The 21,835-nt window shown below is 57.5% G+C and overlaps 4 protein-coding genes across 11 annotated transcripts in view; 3 read left to right on the top strand and 1 right to left on the bottom strand.

The window, feature by feature from the left end:
* Positions 1–2,412, top strand: part of MAPKBP1 (mitogen-activated protein kinase binding protein 1) — a 49,318-nt gene extending 46,906 nt beyond the window's left edge. Inside the window, exon 31 of the mRNA XM_014554322.2 lies at positions 51–2,412. Coding sequence (XP_014409808.1) covers positions 51–278 — 228 coding nt within the window. The 3' untranslated portion in view covers positions 279–2,412. The remainder of the gene's footprint in view (positions 1–50) is intronic.
* Positions 308–9,016, top strand: JMJD7 (jumonji domain containing 7). Of its 2 annotated transcripts, none has more exons than XM_032481467.1 (8): positions 308–2,716; positions 6,254–6,407; positions 6,483–6,736; positions 7,083–7,139; positions 7,665–7,760; positions 7,910–8,046; positions 8,253–8,412; positions 8,504–9,016. In XM_032481467.1, exons 1-8 carry the CDS (start codon positions 2,491–2,493, stop codon positions 8,590–8,592), a joined length of 1,173 nt encoding a protein of 390 aa, XP_032337358.1. In that variant the 5' UTR covers positions 308–2,490; the 3' UTR covers positions 8,593–9,016. The 2 variants fall into 2 exon arrangements, with proteins under 2 accessions (XP_032337358.1, XP_032337359.1); XM_032481468.1 differs by having other exon boundaries at positions 310–2,716; positions 7,970–8,046.
* Positions 9,017–9,171: 155 nt separating this feature from the next.
* Positions 9,172–21,586, top strand: LOC102516599 (cytosolic phospholipase A2 beta). 7 transcript variants are annotated; one of them, XR_004320499.1, is made up of 21 exons: positions 9,172–10,934; positions 11,333–11,408; positions 11,693–11,829; positions 11,957–12,088; positions 12,305–12,345; positions 12,511–12,550; positions 12,810–12,864; positions 13,145–13,275; positions 13,531–13,614; positions 13,916–13,953; positions 14,742–14,877; positions 15,601–15,737; positions 16,005–16,227; positions 16,406–16,523; positions 16,839–16,976; positions 17,134–17,238; positions 17,386–17,565; positions 17,897–18,063; positions 18,625–18,811; positions 18,881–20,517; positions 21,362–21,586. XR_004320499.1 is itself a non-coding variant. In XM_032481462.1 (21 exons), exons 2-21 carry the CDS (start codon positions 10,884–10,886, stop codon positions 19,099–19,101), a joined length of 2,355 nt encoding a protein of 784 aa, XP_032337353.1. In that variant the 5' UTR covers positions 9,172–10,138; positions 10,792–10,883; the 3' UTR covers positions 19,102–21,586. The 7 variants fall into 7 exon arrangements, 5 of the variants coding, with proteins under 5 accessions (XP_032337353.1, XP_014409809.2, XP_032337354.1 ...); XR_004320500.1 differs by having other exon boundaries at positions 21,349–21,586; XM_032481462.1 differs by having other exon boundaries at positions 9,172–10,138; positions 10,792–10,892; positions 18,881–21,586.
* SPTBN5 (spectrin beta, non-erythrocytic 5) overlaps positions 20,042–21,835 on the bottom strand; it is a 36,818-nt gene continuing 35,024 nt past the window's right edge. Inside the window, exons 60-63 of the mRNA XM_032480867.1 lie at positions 21,502–21,552; positions 21,138–21,231; positions 20,863–20,959; positions 20,042–20,095 (exon numbers count right to left, since the gene is read on the bottom strand). Coding sequence (XP_032336758.1) covers positions 20,042–20,095; positions 20,863–20,959; positions 21,138–21,231; positions 21,502–21,552 — 296 coding nt within the window. The remainder of the gene's footprint in view (positions 20,096–20,862; positions 20,960–21,137; positions 21,232–21,501; positions 21,553–21,835) is intronic.

The following is a 21,835-nucleotide window of genomic DNA, read 5'->3' as shown; positions in this document are numbered from 1 at the left end:
TGCAGTCCCCTCCGCTGTTCCTCCAGCTCATTTCTGGGCTCCTGTTGCAGGTGTCCAGCTGCAAGACACCCTCAGTGGAGCAAAGTCGCATCACTCAGCTCCTCAGAAACACCTTCTCTTCAGTGCGGCAGGAGCTTGACATCCTGGCCGGGGCTGCAGTGTCCAGCCCTGGCGGGAGCCCTGGGGCAGTGGGGGCTGAGCAGACGCAGGCCCTGCTAGAGCAATACTCAGAGCTGCTGCTTCGAGCCGTGGAGCGGCGCATGGAACGCAGACTCTGAGTTCCAGAAGCCTGTCCCAAGTGAATGCTCCCCCTCTTCCAAACTGTAGCCCTTCCTCCATTCACCAAAACCTGTGGGGATGCTTGGAGTGGACAGCAGGGATCAGTGCTCAGAGGGGAAGCAGCTTTCCCAGCTGCTCCTCATGGGACCCCTGTATTTATTAATTTATTTCCCTGACTGTTGCCTCACTTTCTTGGAACTCCTGCCTCCACAGCCCTTCAAGTGGCTTATGCAGGGGTAGGTCTTGGTTGTCTTCGTCATCTTGGTGCTGTGAGGAGTAGGAGGGCAGCATGCCCCATCTAGGGGAGAAGCTAGCCCTCTCTTCTTAGAAGCCATTTGAAATTACTGCAGGGATCAGCTCCCTGGAGTGGAGCACACACAGGGTATTCAGTGGGGTAGAGGTGAGAGGTGATCTGGTATCCATGCCTTTTAGCCAACAGCGGAGCTTTACCTCTACCTCCACTTCCCCTCCCACACCAGCTGCACTCCCCTGGCTGCCAGAGCAGCGGTTATCTATTTCCCCCACTTCTTGGCAGTTCAGAAAGGCAGAGCCCTCTGGCCCTCCAGGGCACTCCCAGCCATCAGGAGGCTTGAGTTGGTATCAAGGCCTGAGCCCCCACATTCCACTCCCATTCCCCCTCCAAGAGGGCCCTAGCATTGTCTCTTCCTGTGCCCCTCTCTCTCTCCTGGCCGGAACTTGTGGAGCCAGCTGTGGGACATTGCTGCAGGACAGTAAAGCCCTCTGCTGGGCATACATGAAGCCCTGGCCTCCTTTCCTCAGCTCCTTGACCTTCCCTGTCCTCCAGCCCTGGTCCCCAGCAGGTTGCTGGAGGCCACCTTCTCCCTGCATCCTGAGTGATGCTTAGTCAGAAGCCTGTGTTGGAAATTCCCTCATGGTTTACAGGGCGCTGGCTCACCTTCTAAGGACCTTGGTCACAGATGAAATCTATATAAATGCACGCGCGCACACACACGTACGTACGTACGTACGTTGATGCTGGCTGATGTGTGCCTGGTTTCCTCTCATGGCCTGCCCTAGCTTTACCACCTTGCTACTATCAAAGAACGTGAAAGGGAATGGAACACACTAAACCTGAATTCTGGATTCTTGGTGTCCGCAGCCTAGTGGAGATGGCCCACAGTTTATCTGGTTTGAGTAGAAGGAGCCTCCTCAGAGGGGTGCTCTAGATACTGGAGGTTGAAGAGAGGGAGGTGCATGGGACTGCAGCAGGGGTCAAGAGACACTGGAGAGGTGGTAGGTGGGACAGGTAAGTCGTAGAGGTGAGGGGATAGATGAGAATTAGAAGGGCAGTTTTAGAGGTGAGGAGATAGGGCACAGTGGGTAAGTACAGTAGGACCAAGTAGTGAAGCGAAGAGTTGGGGTAAAGAATATGTGTCTCTGGGCCCCACTGCTTCCCTCTGTCTCAGGTAAGTCAGGGCAGCTCTGCCACAGCTCTAGGCCACTAAAGCCCATTTTCCCATGGACAGGCCTTTGGGCCCTGCTGGCTTTATTGGTGGAGGCTTAGAAAGAAATTGGATTCTGAAGGGTGCCAGCTCTGTTGCATCAGTCTGAATGCACCTGAACAGATGAAACTTATTTCACCCTCACTTTTCTCTATTACCACCACCTGCGTCGCCAAGCTGCAAAGAATCCTGGCCCAGGAACTCTCACAGCTAAGGGTGGACACTGGGCATGACTGCGGCTGCCCGGGTCAGGTTAGAAATCCACTCACGGTGTACCCCTAACCAGCACACCAGCCACAGTCCACCCTAAATGAGCTCAGGCCTGGTCCTCTGGTTCTTCACCATCCTCAGCCAGTCTGTCCCTCACAGAAGGAGCTACACTCCTGCCAAGGTTTGTGAGAAGGTGGCCGCCCTTTCCCTACCCCAAGCCCAGCGTGGGGGAGGTCTTGCGCCCGTCCTCTTCTGCATGTCTGAGGCCACCGGCAACTGCCGCCCCCGTTGAGATTTGCCCTGACCCAGTTTTGAAAGACCCTTATTTATAACTTTTATACTTTGTCCAGGCCTTGGCCCTTCCCTACTCCCCAGGTCTCATGGGGCAGAGGCTGTTTTTTTTTAACATGTTCGTTTGTATTGATGTATGAACTCGTCAATAAACACAATCATTTGCTAATTCTGGGATGCCCTGGAGTGGAGCAGGCGAGAGAAGGCACGGTTTCTAGCTCGCCGCTTGGATTCAGAATCTGTCGTCATGTCGGGGCGGGGGAGGAGGCTGCAAACGTCAGCGGTAGGAGGAGCACAAGGTGTCGGGGAGGGCTGGCAGCCTGGCGGGCTGCAGGAGACAGCCCTGGAGCGAGGCCGCGGGGAAGGGCGGGGCTTCGGGGCCGGGGCGGGGTCTCGGGGCGGCGGCATCATGGCGGAGGCGGCTTTGGACGCCGTGCGGAGAGAGTTACGAGAGTTCCCTGCAGCGGCAAGGGGTGAGTGGGCTGTCTCGAGCGCGGAGCAGCCTCATGACGCGCGAGGCGCCTTGGGCTTGCTGGGAACCGGGTCCTGGATTCGGGCGCGCCCTGCTCCTTCCTGGGCCGCTGACACCAAGGTGCACCCTGTTTCTTGTGCACAAGGCCCTCGTAACCGCGTGCACGTGACTGGTGGGTGGCCCCCTCTGACTACTCTTCTTTCACAGCCCCCTGGGTGGGTCTTCAGCCCTCCTGTCGTGTTCCCACAGCTTCGTGGCTACTTGGGGGTGACTCTTCACCTTATTCTCACGGCCCGGTCCAGTCTTGACCCTGGTGCTGTCCTGTATTTCCCGCGGTCAGCCCGCACCGAATACCAGAACATTCTCTCGTTGCCCTTCCTATCCTTTCCCGTCTTGAAGTCTAAGGCGGTGGCTTCGCCCTCTCTCAACCCCAGCTGGATCTCTTCACACAGGAAGAGACTCCTCCAAGCTGGGAGAGCTGCAGAGCTTTGGGAAGATTGGAGGCAGCTGTGCTAGTCATCCCTGACTCTTCCCCTGCTTGGTTTTTATTTTTCTCTTTTCCTTCCTCCCTCCTTTACTCCCTTTTCTCTTTCTATTTTTAAGCAATTTCTTATCATTGAATAGTAACAGAGGTACATATTTTAACAAACAGAGGGCTTATAATGTAAAGTAAGCTTCCCTCCCATTCCAGGCTCCAGTGTGCGTCCTTCCAGAAATGCCGTTGGTATCTGCACACACGCATATATCTCACTTTTTATACAAATGGTAGCCTGCTAAGTACACTCTCCTGTACTCTGTATCTTGAAATCATTCTATATTTCTCTACTTCGATCTTTTTCAGTTCCACAATTGTGTACTAGTGCTGTAATTTACTTAATCAGCCCAGTATTGATAGGCATTTTGGTCTTTTCCAATCTATTGTTTTCATTCCTGCAACGAATACTTCAAGTATTCATTTAATGAAAACTTTGCACTTCAGTGTGCCAGGCTCTATTCAGTACGTTTAGGATACATCACTGAACAAAACAAATCTCTGCCTTTGTAGAGCTGACATTCTAAGTGAGGAGACAGGCCATAGGCACGCTCAATGAGTAAATTATATGGTAGAAAAAATGGGTTAGAAGGTAAGTGCTATGGGATAAAAAAGTAAAGCAGAATCAGGAGGCTCAGGATGTGGGGGTGGGGCACAGGGCACAGGTTTAAATAAGAAGGTCAGAGTTGGCCTACTTGATAAGGCGACATTTGAGCACTAGCTTGAAGAAGGAGGGCATCAGGTGAGCCAAGAGAAGCACAATCCAGATGGAGGGCACACGGGGCAGATACCCTAAGGTGGGAGTGTCCCCGGTGTGTTCAAGGAACGGTGAGGAGGTCGATGTGCCTGGAGCAGAGGCTTTGTGCACATGTGTATTTTTGTCAGTTGAATTCCTAGCAGAAAGATTGTTCGACCAAAGAAGTTGTTTGGATCCTTTCTGAAGTTCTCACTTTGAAGCCCCAGGAGGGAACAGTGGCTGTTCTCTAAAGGAAACCTATTAAATAGTGAGAAAGTAAAACTGAAATAATTGCAGAAAATACAAAGCGTTAAAAAAAAAAAAAAAAGGCAGTTTCCACGTATTTTAGGAATGCCAGTGAGAATAAATGGGATTTTTTGAACCCCAAATCACCCCCCGTCCCAGATGACTGTTTGGATGGGCTGACATGACTGGGAAGGTCCTTTGCCAAATTCTTCCCCCTTGCGCTCTCATCTACCTGGTGGTTTCCATCTTGCCTCTCTAGCCAGTGAAGCAGGCACACTTTTCCAGGGTTCACCAGTCTTCCTGCTCAGTTTCAATTTTTGATCTAAAGACATTTCACCTTCCAGCTGATTGCAAGGCCAGGATGATGAGCATAGAGATGTTGCTATGAGAGACAGCATGACCTCAGAGGTGAAAATGAGGGCAGTGGCTTTTAGGATAGGATGTAATAACCACCCACTGTGGGCCAAGATATTCAGGCGAGACTTCAAGGGTGAAAATAACACAGCAAAGCCTTTAAAGCCTTTATAAAAGCCAGGAGGAAGGCATTCCAGTCTGAGCTGTAGGAACAATGTTTGGCACCAGCTGAGTAGAATGTGTGCTAAGGGACAGGCACCAGACAGGAGGAAACCCAACTGGAAAAGTAGGTTGGGCCAGATCACAGAGCACCATGAGTGTGCCCCAAGGCAGACTGTATTTTTGTAAGGAGTAGTGGTAAGCCATCAAAGGACTTTTTACTAGGGGTGTGACGAGATGAGATTGTATTTTAGGAAGATGACTGGGGCCAGCATGAGGGATGCTTCGAGGGGGAGTAGAATTAAGCCAAGGAAACCAGTTAGTTCACTGCAGCAATCATCCAGCCAGGAGATGCTGGAAACTTTCATCCAATCATTAAGCAAATATTTACCGAGTACCTGTGTGTGCCAGGTACTATTCTAGGTCATAGGGATACGTCAGTGGACAAGACAAGCATCCCTGCCCTCAGAGCTTACAGTCTAGCAAGAGAGAGACACCAGTGAATAACTGGGATAAGTAAAATACATAGCGTGTTAGATGGTACTACATGATGGAAATAAAAAGGAAAGGGACATAAGGATTGTTGGGGGCAGGTTTCGATTTTAAAAAAGGTGGCCAGGGAAGGAAGTCTTGTTGAAGTGGTGTTTGAGGACCCACATGAGCTAACTATGAATGTGGATACCAGCAGAGGAAAGGGGGGTGTGCGGCTTGAGAGGTCTGGGAGGTAGAATTAACAGGACTTAGAGATAACCAACAGGATGACAGGAGTGAGGGAGAAGGAAGTGTCAAAAGGGAGAGATTTTTGTTAAGGGGGACACAGAACCACTCTAGACGACTGCGTAGGTGGCACACTGCACAGGCTACTCAAATGCACGTGGTAGCCCTGGGTGTCTGAGGGTGGTGACGCTGTTCGGTTAAGACCAGAAAGACACTTCAGCCCTTACTTTTCCTCCAGTGGTTTTGCGTAGCAACCTGTCTCCTCAGTTAGGTTGTAAGCTTCTCGAGATGACACAGATCATTCCTGAATACCTCCACACTGGTCAGTACTGAGCTCATTTTAGGTGCCCAGTATATACTGCTGTTGGAGGGCGCTTTCCAGAACCTTGGCCCACCTATACCAGCGTTGGCTTTGGGGCATCAGCTCTACCCATTCTGGACTCACAGCACTGCCTCAGTGGCTGCCTTTCCTAATGGTGCCAGGAGGTTGGCCAATCCAGAGTAGGAAAGCCAAGGGGCCACTGTGACCCCATGAAGGGTTCGGGTTGTGGGCTGAGCCCCTGGCCACGTGGATTCTTATAGGCCATCCTGGCATGTTTATGGTGGTTTCACGCTTTCTCCCTCAAATTCCCCTCCTCATTCTTCTATTCCCGGTTGTGCAGGGTCCCTTGGTCACCTATAGGGATTGCCCCGGGGCACAGTGGGTCCTGCCCTTCTCCATCTCTTATGCAGGCAGTGAGGCAGCAACTAGGTGCTTTTGACTTCAGCCCCCGACCCCATCCTCTTTCTCTCAGAGCTCAGTGTGCCTCTTGCTGTGCCCTACCTGGATGAGCCCCCCAGTCCACTCCACTTCTACCGTGACTGGGTCTGCCCCAACAGGCCCTGCATCATCCGAAATGCCCTGCATCATTGGCCGGCCCTCCACAAGTGGTCCCTTTCCTATCTCAGGTGAGGGCTGTCCTGGGTGGGATGTGGGCAGTGCTTTGAGGCCTGTGGGCACGGGCCGAACATCCATTCCTCCAGAGCCACAGTGGGCTCCACGGAGGTAAGCGTGGCAGTGACCCCAGATGGTTACGCGGATGCCGTGCAAGGGGACCGCTTTGTGATGCCTGCCGAGCGCTGCCTGCCCCTCAGCTGCGTGCTGGATGTGCTGGAGGGCCGAGCCCAGCACCCCGGAGTCCTCTACGTACAGAAGCAGTGCTCCAACCTGCCCACTGAGCTTCCTCAGCTGCTGCCTGATCTGGAGCCCCACGTGCCCTGGGCCTCTGAGGCACTGGGTGAGTGGGGGCCAGGCAGGGGAGAAATGGGAAGGAGGGAGCCAGCCCTGCCTGCCGTTTCTCTCCCTTTGGTGATGAGGCCCACACAGTTGGCCCCAGAGGGTCAGGTCCCCTGGTCTTGACTTCAGATTGATGAACTACTGAAGGTTGCTGCCCTTCCTTCTGCTCCAGGGGACAGAGGCACTTGCCCATGCTTGCCCACCGCTGCCCCTTCTCCCTGCTCTCTCCCTGGGGCCCCTCTGCGCCCCATCCCGGTTCTGCCCCAGTATTACTGTATGGTGCTAATTCCCAGCCTGGCCTCCCAGGATGCCCTCTCCTAACCGACCCTCCTCCCTCTGACCCACAGGAAAGATGCCTGATGCTGTGAACTTCTGGCTGGGGGAGGCATCTGCTGTAACATCGTGTAGGTGTCATGGGAAGGCAATGGTGGGGAGAAGGTGAGAGGGAGGGAAGGCAGGACCGAGAGTGGAAGGCTCGGCCTGGAAGGAAGTTGGGCTGACTGTTCTCTGAGATTTCTTCGGGGATTTTGGGGCTCAGGCACAGCAGAGAGCCTCCCCCGACAGCTCAGGTGGGTGAAGGTGCCCATGGCACTGGCGGTGGGGGACACTGTTTCTTCTAGGTGCCTAGAAAGCACTCTGAAGGCCAGCTAGGTCAGGGGGTAAACACAGAAGAACCCTGTCTGTGCGAATTCCCCTCTTGGTGAAGGTGAGCCCTGGGCTTGGCGAGCATCAAATCCCTGGTGGGCAGAGATCTGAGATGCCTGAATGCCCGCTGGACTCCTCGGCATTGCCCTGAGCCTGCTGTGAATTTGCGTACTCTTCTGCCACACCACAAGCTGTCTTGGGGTGCAGGGCCCCAAGTGTGATCATCTGCCTCGTCCTGTGCCCTGCCCCTCATAACCCTGCCCACTGGGCCCTCTGTGTCACAGTGCACAAGGACCACTATGAGAACCTCTACTGTGTCATCTCAGGAGAGAAGCACTTCCTGCTGCATCCTCCCAGCGACCGGCCTTTCATCCCCTATGGTAGGGGGCGTGGCCTGCAGGGGCGAGGGAGCAGGTGGCCCAAGATAGAGGGAGGGCAGTGGGGAACCCCAGGCAGACTGGGCCCCAGGCCTGAGGTCTGGGCACAGCATCTCCACTGCACTGGGACCCTCTTGCCCCTGCACCCACAGAACAAGTGGCAAGCTCCAGGCCCTTTGAGGGTCCCCACACCTTTCTTCCTCTGGCTTCAGAGCTGTACACACCGGCAACCTACCAGCTAACTGAAGAGGGCTCCTTCAAGGTGGTGGATGAAGAGGCTATGGAGAAGGTGTCTGCCTTGTTCCTAGGCCCCAGGGAGGGGGAAGCCTTGGAGTCTGGGCTGTAGAGAAGTAGCACCTTGCTCTGAAGAATCCCTTTGTGTGGGGCCTCCCAGTGCTGAACAGGGCTGGGCCTGTGATGTTTACTTTTGGCAGGGACAGAGTTGGAGGGCGTGGGGGCTTTGGGCCTGCTTATTGGCATCTGCTATGTCCCCAGGTGCCGTGGATCCCACTGGACCCCTTGGCTCCAGATCTGGCCCGGTACCCCAGTTACAGTCAGGCCCAGGCCCTTCACTGCACAGTGCAAGCTGGGGAGATGCTCTACTTGCCTGCCTTGTGGTTCCACCATGTCCAGCAGTCCCATGGCTGCATTGCCGGTGAGGGGCTGCCCAGGTCACCTGGGGGTGGGTGGGGAAGCTTAGGTTAGAAGGGGGACCCTCATGCTCTGGTCTCCATTCTCCCCCCCAGTGAATTTTTGGTATGACATGGAGTATGACCTCAAGTACAGTTACTTCCAGCTGCTGGACTCCCTCACTAAAGCCTCAGGCCTCAACTGACAAAGCCCTGGTGAACGTCGCCAAGACAACTTGTGAAAAAGGTCGTGCTTGTCCCAGGCCGGGTCAACTCTAGAGGCAACTTGGAGTCAGAGGTGCTGGCTGCTGGCCCTGCTGGGCTTAGGGTCAGCTTTGGAGGCTGGTGAGGCGGTCTGCAGGACCAGGAGGTGCCAGGCAGGTCTGGGCTCCCTGGGAGTTGGCGCACAGGTCAGCAGCCTGTGCTGGAGGGGGAATGGGGCTTCAGGTGCAGCCTCGCCTCGCGCCAGCACCATGACCTTGGGCGAGTTACTGCCTCAGAGCACTGGTGTCCTGTCTGTAAAATGGAGATAATGACGGTTCCTACCTCACGGGTGTTGAAGATGGTATCTGTAAGGATGACACAGGTCTGGCACAGGGGAGGTGTTCAATAAAAGGCAGCTGTGATTCACGTGTGCTCAGACTCCCTCGCAGTTGCCTGCTGTGGTCTGGTGAGGGCTGGAAGGTTTAGGTGACCTTGGTTGGGGGTGAGGGCTGGGTCTAGGCTGGGGCCTGAGGACCTCTCTGCTGCCAAGACCCCTCTATCCAGGATGGCCATCGCAGCCCCCCTGGGGCAAGCAGGCTGGCCTCAGGCCTGTAACTCTGGCGTGGAACTCATTGACGCAGGGCCGGTAAAGCTCTTCCTAGCTTTGCTCTGGCCTTGCTTGCTCTCCTCCGGCTGGGGCCCGGTGCCCCGAGAGTCAGCCTTTTCTCTCTCACAACAAGCACTGGTAGGAGGGGACAGAAACCCTCCTGAGGCTGCTCCCCAGATGAAGGAGTGGGTCTCTACACTCAGACTCCGGCCCTGCCCCACCCTGGCCCTGGAGACGGAGGAGCCCCCTTGCCCAGGTGCCAACCCAGAGGCCTCCTCCCCAGCCACCCAGCACCCAGCTCCAAGGTGGAGGCAGCCTGGCATGTGGCTTTCAAGGGCTGTTTCCTGGAATAAGCCGCAGCCCTTCCAGTTTGTGCTGGGGCTTGGGGTGCTCCTCAGATTGGCCAAGCACTTCAGTCGGGACTGGGTGGTTCAGTCACTCTGGCACCAGGCGGTTGCGAAAGGCCCTACGCTGGGGGACACAGCTCTTAGATTTGCTGCTGCTGCTCCGGGGCCCACTCCCTGCTTCCTAGACCTCAGCAGCCCCTCCAGGCCCCCCCCTCCAGTCTTGCACGCAGCCTCTGACATTGAGGTCTCCTGGGGGCCCCTCTAGGTCCAGGCAGGGAGAGCAGGGCCGGGTGGGTAGGTTAGACCCAGATGGTGATGGCTGGAGAGAATGTCTTCCTGTGTGTTGAGCCCCCATCATGAGGGTGTCAGTGACTCCATGTATGTTTAAGGTGTCTCATTTCCCGGACAGGTGGTTGGTCTGGGTCTGGGTATGGGTGTGGGGCTTGGCTGGAGCGGAGGCGGCTGGGAGGAACCAGGGAGGAGCTTGGGACTAGCTGGGACATCCCTGGCTCTGGGTTAAAAAGCTGACAGTCCTCAGTCCTGCAGGCACAGCCCGTCATTCTTGCCTCCCGAGGACTCCACCCTATGGCTCTGGTAAGATACGGTTGGGCACTGGTCCCTCTGGGGCCGACTTAATGCTGTTTTTTAAGGGAGTTGTGAGTTTCTCCAGGCATTTGCTGGCCTTGGACCAGGGATGGGAGCAGAAGCCCGGGAACGGGCAGGGTCTTGGGATGAAGGGTCATCCTGAGTTCTTTCTGCCCTAGAGATGGGCTCCAGGCAGAACTCCCTGGCACCACGGACTTGGACCCTGAGAACTCAGGCTCCCAGCTGCTGTCCTGGGGCCCCAGAGGAAGTGGCTGCTCCAGTGTTCCTTGTGACTCAGTTGCTTCGGGTGTTGGGGCCCCAGGGCTGACACTGATGGATGAGCTTCCCCAGCTCTGCCCCTGGACTCCATCTGTCAGAGCCTTTCTGAGGCAGGGCCGAAGGCCAAAAGGAAGAATTGGTTGGCGCAGGGTCTACATCCCCATACCCAGAGTCATGGGTTTGGATGGGGCCACCTGGGGTCTATCTTTAGCCTGAACTTGTAGGACCTGGAAGATGGGACAACCTGTGGGTGATCTGAACTGGTAACTGCCATCCTAGCCTAGCGGAGAGCCCTTTCCAGAACTGTCCCCTGGCCAGGGGTGGAGAGTACAGGAAGCAGCTCAACCAGGGGCCCTGACATACCTCTCCGTCTCCCTCTGTAGCCTTATGTCCACACCCCTCCACCACACTGGGACCCCCCTCCACCCAAGACCAGCCTCAAGGCTGCTTAGAAAAAGGGAGCCGGGGACGTGGAATGGCAAGAGTAAGGATACCATACCAGGAACTGGAAGCAGGGAGGTGTCGGGTGAGAGCTCCAGTCAAGCTAGCCCGGTCCAGTCCTGGCCCTGGACCTCAGGGAAGCAACGACTTCGCCTTTCTGTGCCTCTCTTTCCTTGTGGGGTTGGTCATGATAAGTAGTCCCCACGCACAGGGTGGTTGTGTGATTAAACTGAATTACTTTACATAAAGCCCTGGACCAGAGGCTGCCCGGAGTGTTGTGTAAGTGTCGACAGGCGTCATTAGGAGATACTGTGGCCTCATTTTGGCTCACAGCTGGTGGGTGGAGGACAGGTCTTTGGCTGGGCAGGGCAGGTCCTTTGATTTGGGATTAGGCCTCGGGGTGTCACCCCAGCCTCCCCTTTGGCCCTTGTTGCTTTGGGGCCCATCAGCCTGCAGTAAGCCTGTTTCTCCCTCCCTCCTCAGCAGCCAAAGGTACCCGGGACATGCTTGCTCACCATTCGTGTCCTGCAGGCCCGTGGCCTGCCCTCCAAAGACTTAGGTGAGTGCTGGGTCCAGGGAGGGCAGTGGTTCTGCAGTGGGAAATGGAGTGGGGCAGGGCAGTGGGAAGAGGCGTCAGCAGGGCTGGGTGTGCAGGGGGTTCTTGGGGAGGGTGCTGAGAGGAGGTACCAGGTGGATCGTTGAGGTGGGGCCTGCACCTCCTGCCCCTAACCCAGCACCATTCTGTGGGTCTCTAGGTCCCCTGCTGGAAGAACATGGGCTCCGGGCAGCTGGACTGGGAAGGACTCTTGGCCCTCACTGGACACTCGTTCTTCTATCCCACAGTGACCCCCTCTGACTGCTATGTAACTCTGTGGCTGCCCACAGCCTCCAGCCACCAGCTTCAGACACGCACGGTCAAGAACAGCAGAAATCCCATCTGGAATCAGAGCTTTCACTTCCGAATCCACAGCCAGCTCAAGGTGGGCGGGTGTCAGCCCTGCCCTTGCTCGCTGTCCCTGTCCACCCACTGCCACTGTCCCCTCCCAGCCCCTTGTCCCCTGCCCCACCCCTCCTTCCTGCAGCCCCCTCACTCTGTTCCCCTTTCAGAACATCGTGCAACTCAAAGTCTTCGACCAGGACCTCCTGACCAAGGATGACACCCTGTTGTCGGTGCTGTTTGACGTGGGGACTTTGCGGACGGGAGAGTCCCGGCGCGAGACTTTCTCACTGAACCCTCAGGTAAGGCTGTGCGCAGGGCGGCAGGGGCCTCGGCCCTGGGAAGGGGGTGCTTTGGCGGGTAGCCAGGAACATGGCTGCTTTCTCCAATGAGTGGCCCAGGCTTCCTTGGCATCCCAGAGGCCTCTGTCAGCCAAGAGCTACTGTCCACCAGAGAGCAGTCCTGTCCTCATTCTTTTTCTTGGTTCCTCTTTGTAACTTGCTGCTTTCTCTCTCCAGGGCAAGGAGCAGCTGGAAGTTGAATTTCGGCTTCAGAGTCTGTGAGTTGGGCCAAGGGGCGGTTCCCGTGTGGGAGGGATTCCAGCGCACGCAGAGCTGACACCCTTCCTGGGAGGCACCAGGGTGGAGGAAAGCCCAGGCCTCCTTGGAGGGTGAGAACCTGAGAACCTGGACTCTTCCTAAGGGTCAGTGGGGGCTCTTTCCAGGACAGACTGTGAGCAGCTGGTCAGCAATGGCATCCTGGTGGTGAGTCTAGAACCCTCCCTCTTGCCATCTTCTCGCCGTCCTCCCCGGGCCTGAACCTTGTGCCCCACCATGGGGCTCAGGGGTAGAGCTGAGTGGGGGGCCCTGGGATTTCAGTTTAAAGGGATACAACCCCAGCCACATGATTGGTGACTCAGAGCCAAGGTAATAATATGCTGAGGAGCAAGACCCAGGGTCCTGGGAGGGTGGGGTCTCCAATAGGAGAGGGGCTCGAGTCTGAGGGGCTCTCTTCATGCCCCAGGCCCGGGAGCTCTCCTGCTTGCATGTTCGACTGGAGAAGGCAGGGGATCAGAAGGGTGAGTCCCCCACCCTCTTCTTCTCCTTTCTAAGGGGACCCTGGAGGGAGGGGGTCTTGTACTAGCTGCCCTCAGCTCTCAGGCAGGAGCAGGGGTTGGAGGGAAAATCCACACCAGGGCTTTTCCCCTTAGACCTCAGAGGGGCTGTGGTGAGGGCTCCATCTTCCAGCCTAGGTCTGGGCCAGACCTCCATCGCAGTAGAGATGGCCCCTTAGGTAAGACAGGGGCCTCTTTGGGGGCCTCCTATTCCCAGCCTCTCTGCTCTGGTTCCTGTTTCCAGGGTCAGAGGGCAGAGTTCAGCTGGTGCTTCCTGGGTCCCGTGAAGGTCCGCAGGAGGCCTCGGTGGAAGCCGGCTCCTTCTGCTTCCATTGCCCGGCCTGCTGGGAGCAGGAGCTGAGTGTTTACCTGCAGGTAGTGCACGGCTTCCTCCTGGGTGCCGGAGCTGCAGGGCCCCTCCCCCTCCTTCCCAGCGCCTCCTGCCAGCCTGTCCCTCTGCTCACCCTGAGCCCCACTCCCCATCAGAGTCAGGCACCTGAGAAGTGTGGAGTCGACCTGTCTCCTGTCCCCCTTCCTATTGCTTTTCTGTCACTCCCAGGGGCCGTTGGTGAGGTCCCTGCTGGAACAGAGGGGTGGAGATTCTTAGGTCTTCTTTCATCCTCCCTGCAGGACGCCCCCCAAGAGCGACTGAAGGTGCCCCTGAGGGCCCTGCCCTCTGGCCAAGTGGTGAGACTCGTCTTCCCTACGTCCCAGGTACTGGTCACCCAGAGAAAGAAAGCCAGATGCACGGGCAAGGCTGGGCCCAGGCCCCGGGCCTTGAAGGGCTGGCCTGCTTCTCTAGCAGCTTCTGTCCTCAGGCCCTGACCTGGACAAGTGCTGGGCCAGACTCTAGGGAGGGGGTCCTCTGAGCATCCCTGCCCTCAGGCCTCAGACCTGGCCCCTGTGGAGATGGCTGGGGCCCAAGGGAACATCGAGCAGTCCTGGGACATGGCTTGGGTTGGGATGAGGGAACAGAGTGGCCAATCTTTGTGACTGGAGTGTTCATGGTTTTCAGGAGCCCCTGATGAGGGTGGAGCTGAAAAAAGAAGAAGGGTGAGAGGCTGGCTGGGCCCTGGGGAAGGTCACGGGGGACAGCAGCCAGGGCATTCAGCCTGGAGGAGCGAGAGGGATGGGCTGACTCCTAGCAGAGATGCTCAGGGGTTGCTCCCAGGGTGAGGCATGAGGTGTGGGAGCCTCGGCAGATGAAAGCTCTTTTTGTCAACTTTTCACATGCGTTTTTGAAGCAGTCCGAGGGCTGTGTGCCTAGTCCTGTGCCTGGCACTTAGGAGGCACTTGCTAAATGTTCGGCTGGAAGAACAGGAGAAGGTGGGAGAGTGGTGAGAGGCAGATGGCAGGAAACTGAGAGGCGCGCAGTCAAGGCCCTTCGGGAGGCAATTGTGGACGGGCCTCAGCTAACCTTCAGGAGACAAGAGGAGCCGCCCACAAGGGCCCCCCGCATGCCCGAGACTAGCTTCCCCCCATGAAGTGGTGGGAGCCCTGTTCCCCACCCACTCTGAAGTCATTTTTGGGTGGGTGACACACAACAGCTGAGAGGTGGAAGTGGATCAATGGTGTTGGGTCCCACCCAGGGGCCTCTGGTCACTGCTCCTGGTCCTGTGCACTTGTTGTGCTGCATTGCCCAAGGGTGTCCCCACAAGGGTCTGGGTTCACCTCCCATCATCCACACACGTCACACGTCAGTCAGGGCACAGGAGCAGGGCTGAGAGTTGGGGAGAGGAGGGAGAGAAGGATGGTGGTGGGCCTTTCCGGGGAGGCAGGCCCAGCTTCCCTTTCTCTGACGAGGCCGGGAGCTGCCTCACGGTCCCTTCCTTCCCACCCAGACCGAGGGAGCTGGCCGTGCGGCTGGGCTGCGAGCCCTGCGCCGAGGAGCGGGCCTTCCTGAGCAGGAGGAGGCAGGTGGTGGCCAGGGCCCTGAAGCAGGCCCTGCAGCTGGATGGAGACCTGCAGGAGGACGAGGTCTGGGGACTGGGCTGGATTGGGTGGGCGTCCCCCAGTTCAGTGCCTGATGCTGGGACCGGTTGTTCCCTAACCGGACCAGAGCCGGTGCCCAGCCAGGCTTGAGCCCTGCTCTGCTTCCTGCTCACTTGCTGTTGTCAGGAGCTCGATGGCATCAAATGCAGAGCATTACATGAGGCACCTGCAGCTTTCAAGCTGCCTCGCTGGGCTAGCTTTCCTTCTCATTGTTTCTTGATTCCTGGCCTGGTCCAGATTTTGAGACTAGGCCCAGTCTGATGGATCAGTGAGACATACAGCCTGAGGGCCACCGGCTGGCCCAGGGCAGTCCCTGGAGGTTTGGATCGACCTGGTGCATCTCCTAAGGAAATGACCTCTCCTTGCGAGAGGGAGAGGGGTGGCCATGTGGGGGACTTGGGGGCCCAGGGGCTTCAAGAAAGCAACCACCAAACTCCTCAGGGGCTGGAGGTGAGGAGATGAGGACTGGAACTTGTCCGTTCTTCCTGGAGTTCTTAAAACCAGACAGGCCTGACCCTCGCAAGGTTACTTTTGACTAGACCCTTCTTAGGAGGCTTGACTAGAACTGGTCCCAAAAGCCCTGATCAGATCTTGACCAGCCTTAGCTATGGGTGAGCTGAGTCGCCTCTTGGCTTGCTACCTCCTCTCCTGTGGCGTGGCCTTCCGTCTTCCTAAGGCCTCTCTGAGCCTGGCTGTTCTCTCTTCCAGATCCCAGTGGTAGCTGTTATGGCCACTGGTGGTGGGATCCGGGCCATGACCTCCCTGTATGGGCAGCTGGCCGGCCTGAAGGAGCTGGGCCTCTTGGATTGCATCTCCTACATCACAGGGGCCTCTGGCTCCACCTGGTGAGCTGGCAGCAGGTCAAGTGCTGGAACCTGGGGGTGGCTAGTTGGGTCTTGGCAGGATGGTGTGGTGGTACGGCTCTCCTAGACTCCACAGGCCTCTCTGACCAACTTGGAAGGGCTGGGAGAATGCACGTGCCAGAGAGAAACGTGTTCAAGTGGACCCGGGCCCCTGGATGGTGCTTGTCAGACTCTTGTCCTAGGGTACAGAGCCCAAGGCCTACGACGGGGTCCTTGAGTGATGATCCCTCTGGCTTTGGCTTTTCCCAGGGCTTTGGCTAGCCTCTATGAGGACCCAGAGTGGTCTCAGAAGGACCTGGCAGGGCCCATTGAGTCACTGAAGGCCCAGGTGACCAGGAGCAAGCTGGGCGTGCTGGCCCCCAGGCAGCTGCAGCGGTATCGGGAGGAGCTGGCTGAGCGTGCCCGCCTGGGCTACCCGAACTGCTTCACCAACCTGTGGGCCCTCATCAACGAGGCACTGTTGCACGGCGAGGTGCGGGGAGGGGTGTGGCTTGGGAGGGGAGTAGGGCGGGGAGTTGTTGGGGGGCGGGTGATGGGGGGTGGCCGGCCACCAAAGGGCCAGGTCCAGGGCTGGAGAGCAGCCTTGGGCATCAGGGGGTGGAAAAAGCCCTGGGAAGCCATGGCTTTAGGTTCAAATGATCTTCCCCTAGCCCCATGACCACAAACTCTCAGACCAGCGGGAGGCCCTAAGTCGTGGCCAGAACCCTCTGCCCATCTACTGTGCTCTCAACACCAAGGAACGGAACCTGACTACCTTTGAATTTGGGGGTGAGTAGCCCCAGAGCTGAGGCCCGTGCCCTTATAGTTGGCAGGATGAGAGGTAGCTGGGCCTGCGTATGAAAGTGGGTGTCACACCTAGCACTTCTGGGCCTGGCCCCATGCTTTCCAGAGCCTGTCATCCTACTGGAGTCACTCAGCTTTGGGATGGGGCCAAGGGCCGTAGGTCCAACACTCAGGGTGCCAGCAACAAGGCTGAGCCTCCTGGTCACCAGGCTGCCTGTCACGAGGCCTGTGGTGGGTGCATTGGTGCCCAGGGTCCTCAGGTTCTGGGCCCCACGGTGAGTCCGTGTGGCCTCTTCACAGAGTGGTGCGAGTTCTCCCCCTACGAGGTCGGCTTTCCCAAGTATGGTGCCTTCATCCCCGCTGAGCTCTTTGGCTCTGAGTTCTTCATGGGGCGCCTGACAAAGCAGCTTCCTGAGTCCCGCATCTGCTTCCTGGAAGGTGAGGGGTCTGGGAGGCTGGGGAAGCGGGGATAGTGGGGAGAATGGGCCTGAGTGGAATGGTGGGCTCTGCCTTCCCAGCTCAGTCCCTGGGTGGGTTGGGGGAGGGTCAGGTTGCAACAAAGTGGGAGACTCTCCCACTCGTGTCTCCTTCTCAGGTATCTGGAGCAACCTGTATGCAGCCAACCTCCAGGACAGCTTATATTGGTCCTCAGAGCCCAGCCAGTTCTGGGACCGCTGGGCACAGGATCAGGCCAGCCTGGGTAGGTGTCCAGGCTCCTTCACCTGGATGGGAGAGGCAGCCAGTGGAGCTGTATTTGGGGAGGGTGGGGGTGCCTCTCAGGCCTTTGGGAGTCCATAGAGGCCAGACTAAAGGTCCAGGGATCCCTGTTCCCCCTTCTTGACTGCAGACAAGGAGCAGGTTCCCCTTCTGAAGATAGAAGAACCTCCCACAGTGGCTGGCAGGATAGCTGAGTTTTTCACTGACCTTCTGACGCGGCGTCCACTTGCCCAGGCCACCCACAATTTCCTGCATGGCCTCTTTTTCCACAAGGACTATTTCCAGCATCCTCACTTCTCTTCCTGGAAAGGTATCTGCTTTTCTCTTCCTGGTCCCAGCTCTTCAAAGTCTTCCCATGGCCGCCTGAGCCTTGGGTCCCTGGTCCAGACATGTCAGCCCCAAGCCCTTTGAGCTCAGTTCCCTGGGTTGCTTGGAGCTGGAACCCTTTTTATTCTCCTTATGTTGGGGTCGGGGCCCATCCGTGAGACCTCAGGAATTGAGGTGCTGCTTTGGCAGGATTGAGCAGGAGCTGGAGGGCAGGGCCTTCTTCCCTCAGCAGCAAGGAGCTGGTGTTAGGCTGGAGGGGGCTGGTGCTCAGCACCAGTGACAGCTGCTCTCCACCTGACACCCTACCTTTCCAGCCACCAAGCTGGATGGCTTCCCCAACGAGCTGACACCTGCAGAGCCCTACCTTTGCCTGCTGGATGTTGGCTACCTTGTCAACACCAGCTGCCCACCCCTCTTGCGGCCCACACGGGACGTGGACCTCATCCTGTCACTGGACTACAACCTCCATGGAGCCTTTCAGGTGGGCTGGGGGCAGGCTTGGGAGGTGGGGGGCAATCCAGAAGCATCCTGACTCCTGCCTCTGGATAGATTTGCTTAGGAGTCTGGTTTCTGGGCCAGCTTCCCTTGGGGGCTGTGACATGACTCTGTGAATGGAAGGCTGTGGAATCTATGAACTCACCACCAGGGGAGTAGTGATGGGGAAGCTGGCAGTGTTTTAAAATGTATCCTATCTGGGTCTCCTTTGCTATCTCTGCACCCTGTTTGGTCCTGGACCTCTAGAACTCCTTGCTTTGAGTTTCTGTGTTGGTCCAGTGAAAATTTTTGTCTCCCAACTGCAGAACCTGGGGTTTGTTAGCAGCCCAGCTTGGTTGAGCCCAGAGGAGCTGCTGTAGACAGGCTACAAGGTTTAGAGCGTTTTTTTAAGTCAAGTCTGGCCTTTTGGGTCCACAAGAGTCTGACTTGGCATCTGGGCACTCAGTTCCATGTCTTAGTGGCTCTCCACGTTCCATCAGCCTAGTGTGGAGGACACAGGAGCCCATGCAGGCCCATCCCACTGACACTGCCTCTGTTCGCCCTGCAGCAGCTGCAGCTCCTGGGCAGGTTCTGCCAGGAGCAGGGCATCCCGTTCCCACCCGTCTTGCCCAGCCCAGAGGAGCAGCGCCAGCCCCGGGAGTGCCACCTCTTCTCTGACCCCGCCTGCCCCGATGCCCCCGCCGTGCTGCACTTCCCGCTGGTCAATGCCTCATTCCGGGAGCACTCGGCCCCAGGTGAGTCACTGTCCCCCACCCCCCGCCCCCAGCGGTTGCGCCCATGCCTAGGCTGCATTCTCTCCACAGGGGTCCGACGGACAGCCGAGGAGCAGGAGGCTGGGGAGGTGAACCTGTCTTCATCCGACTCCCCCTACCACTACTCGAAGGTGACCTACAGCCAGGAGGATGCGGACAAGCTGCTCCGCTTGACGCATTACAACATCTGCAACAACCAGGAGCGGCTGCTGGAGGCCCTGCGTGAGGCCGTGCAGCGGCGGAGGCAGCGCCAGCGGTGCCGGCCCGAGTGATGGGCGGGGAGGCTGCTGTGCCCTGGCCTGCGGCTCTAGCCTGGCCCCCATGGCCCCTGACTCCTTTTTTAGGCTCACTCTCTGGCCGCCTTGCTTCTCCAGTTGAGTAGGGGTGGAGACCATCATTGACAAGTTCCAGAGCTGCTGGGAGTTTGGACGGCGCATTTGTGGTACCCAGCACCGCAGCCACGGCCCTGAAGCCGACACCCTTGGGTAGGGCGAGGATCTTAAACAGGGGCTGGGCCCTCTCTCCTCCGGTTTTGGTCTCCATGCTGTGGCCAGAGAAAATGCAGACGTTCTGTGGCAGCGGGGGAGAGTGGAGCAGGATTGGCCGTATTTGTAAGAGCACAGAGGCCGGGGCCTGTGTGTGCTTTCCCTTCCTGGCTACCTTGAGTAGCTGTGCAGAGTGAAATAGAGCACTTCTTGTATTACAGAGGCTCACACAACCACGAGGCGTTATGGAGATTACTGTCACTGCTGCCAAGAGGGACATGTATCATTCCAGGCTCTCAGTTACACATGCTGAGAACTGGTTTAGAAAACAAAACATCTCTGGCAACTTACAGAGCTGGCAAGTCAGCTTGGTTGGGCTTCCCCAGGACTGCAGTGTCTGCTCCACTCAGGCCAGAGAGGAAGCCAGTTCAGGCTGGTGGCCTTGCGTCTGCAGGCCTAGCCCTGCTCCGGGGAGCAGACTCACAGGCCATGATGGCCATCACTCCTGTCCTCCTCACCCAGGGACTCAAAGGGCTGCTGCCTGTCTCGTGGTAGGGGTGTCCAGACCTGGGTCCAGAGGAGCCAAGGAAAGAGGCCAGTGCTAACTTTGTGACTTCAGCAAGCTGTGACATTGGTGGGGCCTGTCTTCTAACAAGGAACTGTCTATTCCAGAAGTTGGTCCTGAGGGGCCTGGTAGCTGAGTCTCCTGGTCCCCTCATGGGTGTCCTCACTTGTAGCCCTCAGGTTTGGTGCCACAGGGTTTTTGCTTCAGGGCCCAGACCTGTTGGGAAAATAGGGAAGTGGAGTGAATTTAGGGCATAGCTGCCCCCAGAATCTTCTAGTACTGGTGCCCTAAGCCTCCCTTGGAAAACCGCACCTGCTCCTAATATTGATGTGGGATGAGGACGCTGGGAGCTGAGAGGCACAAGTGACCGTTACATGTGGGATGGATGGGAGATGATTGGGTCTCATGACCCCACTCACTGCATCTGTCTGCCCTGGGCATGTGGCTAGACTCAGAGCAGAATGAATGGCAGACCTGATAACCTTAGAAGCCACTGTATCCAGGACAAGGCCTGTTCACGGAACAGCACATCATCTGAATCATAAATTGGAACCTGTGGCCCTTCAGGAGCAGGTGGACAGTTACACCAGAGACCACAGCTGTGGCTGCAACCCGTTTTGATGTGACTGCTCCCTCAGGTACGGGCCTGTGTGTGTCTCTGTGTGCTGCATCGGTGTCTGTATGTCTGCTGTGCGTGTGTGCCTCGGTGAAATCCACTCCCAGCCTGTCTGGGACAGTAAGGCTCCCTTCCCCCTTGGAGCAGGGACCTGGTCCTTGGACTGGGGAAAGCACAGGAGGATGGAGGCAAGGGTGCAAGAGGGGTCTAGCTGTCCTGTCAGCAGTGCCCCATCTTGAAGAGGAAGGAGTGGAGGAGGCCGAGAAGGGAGGTGTGTGGGGCCCCGGGCAGGCTTCCTGGCATGTGCCCTTACCGTGGGTCTGGCCTGGTGGGACAGCCGCTAGGAGCCTGGTGCACTTTCCTTTACGGGGCCAGCCACCTGCGGAAGCTCCTCGGGCTGCAGGTGGCTGTCAGTGCACACGGGCATCTCCCTCAGTGAGGAGGGCAGGGGACAGCCATGGAATCTGTGGGGAAAGGGAGCCTCAGGGTCCGGACTCCGTTGCCTCTTATGAGAGTCGGGGTGGAGGTTGGCCCCACACCCTCCAGCGTAGGTCTGAGTCCTGGGACCTTGGGCTTAGGAGGGCAGCGTCTGTGCCTGTCGTGGGGGCTCAGGACTCCCACCCACACACCCGGGTGCCCTACCTGAGCGGAGCGGCCGTGCTGGGCCCCCTCGCAGCAGCCTGCTCAGCCGGGAAGCCCAGGGGTCCAGCTCGAAGTTTTGGGCTCAGACTAGGTGCTGCAGAGCAAAGAAGAACACAGTCATCCTGGGCTGGATGCTCGGCTGCAGCCTCCCTGCCACGGCCTCAGTGTTCATGTCCTCCTCGACCTCATGTGTTGAAATCCTAACCCCAAGGTGATGGTATTAGGAGGAGAGGCCTTCAGGAGGTGAATCTGGTCCTGAGGGTGGAGCCCTTATAAAAGAGACCTCAGAGAGCAACCTCCCCCCTTCTACCCTGCGAGGACACAGCAAGAAGGCGACATCTGCAGCCTGCAGGAGGGCACTTACCAGACACCCAGCCTGCCGGCGCCTTGTCCTTGGACTTCTCAACGTCCAGAACTGTGAGAAATAAACATCTGTGGTCCATAACCTACCCAGCCTGTGGTCTACTTGTTGCCGCAGCCCAAACAGACTAAGAGGCACCCAGAGGCACACACCAAGCCTCGCCCCCGAAGAGGGGTGCAGCCCAGGCGGGGCGCACAGGGGCAGGCTCCCCCAGTGCACCCGGCCTCCAAGGAGACGGAATGCTGGTGGTCCTGGAAAGGCTTAGCCTGGAGGAGATTCTAAAGAAACTCGGTTCCCTTTGGGATTCTGGAAGGACAGCCTCAGGGCGCTCCCAGGG

Source organism: Camelus ferus, chromosome 6, assembly GCF_009834535.1.
Source record: "Camelus ferus isolate YT-003-E chromosome 6, BCGSAC_Cfer_1.0, whole genome shotgun sequence".
Taxonomy (NCBI): Eukaryota; Metazoa; Chordata; class Mammalia; order Artiodactyla; family Camelidae; genus Camelus; species Camelus ferus.
Note: the sequence above shows the minus strand (reverse complement) of the source record. Positions and strands in the feature narration are given on the sequence as shown.

What these genes read in the sequence shown, in the direction of transcription:
- LOC102516599 (XM_014554323.2), top strand. Translation starts at nt 10,884, where the DNA reads ATGGCAAGAGTAAGGATACCATACCAGGAACTGGAAGCAGGGAGGTGT. An exon ending in GAATCCACAGCCAGCTCAAG is followed by an intron (nt 11,830 to 11,956) that starts GTGGGCGGGTGT and finishes TTCCCCTTTCAG; the next exon opens with AACATCGTGCAACTCAAAGT. An exon ending in AGCTGAGTGTTTACCTGCAG is followed by an intron (nt 13,276 to 13,530) that starts GTAGTGCACGGC and finishes TCCTCCCTGCAG; the next exon opens with GACGCCCCCCAAGAGCGACT.
- JMJD7 (XM_032481467.1), top strand. Translation starts at nt 2,491, where the DNA reads ATGTCGGGGCGGGGGAGGAGGCTGCAAACGTCAGCGGTAGGAGGAGCA. An exon ending in CTGGGCCTCTGAGGCACTGG is followed by an intron (nt 6,737 to 7,082) that starts GTGAGTGGGGGC and finishes TCTGACCCACAG; the next exon opens with GAAAGATGCCTGATGCTGTG. An exon ending in ATGAAGAGGCTATGGAGAAG is followed by an intron (nt 8,047 to 8,252) that starts GTGTCTGCCTTG and finishes CTATGTCCCCAG; the next exon opens with GTGCCGTGGATCCCACTGGA.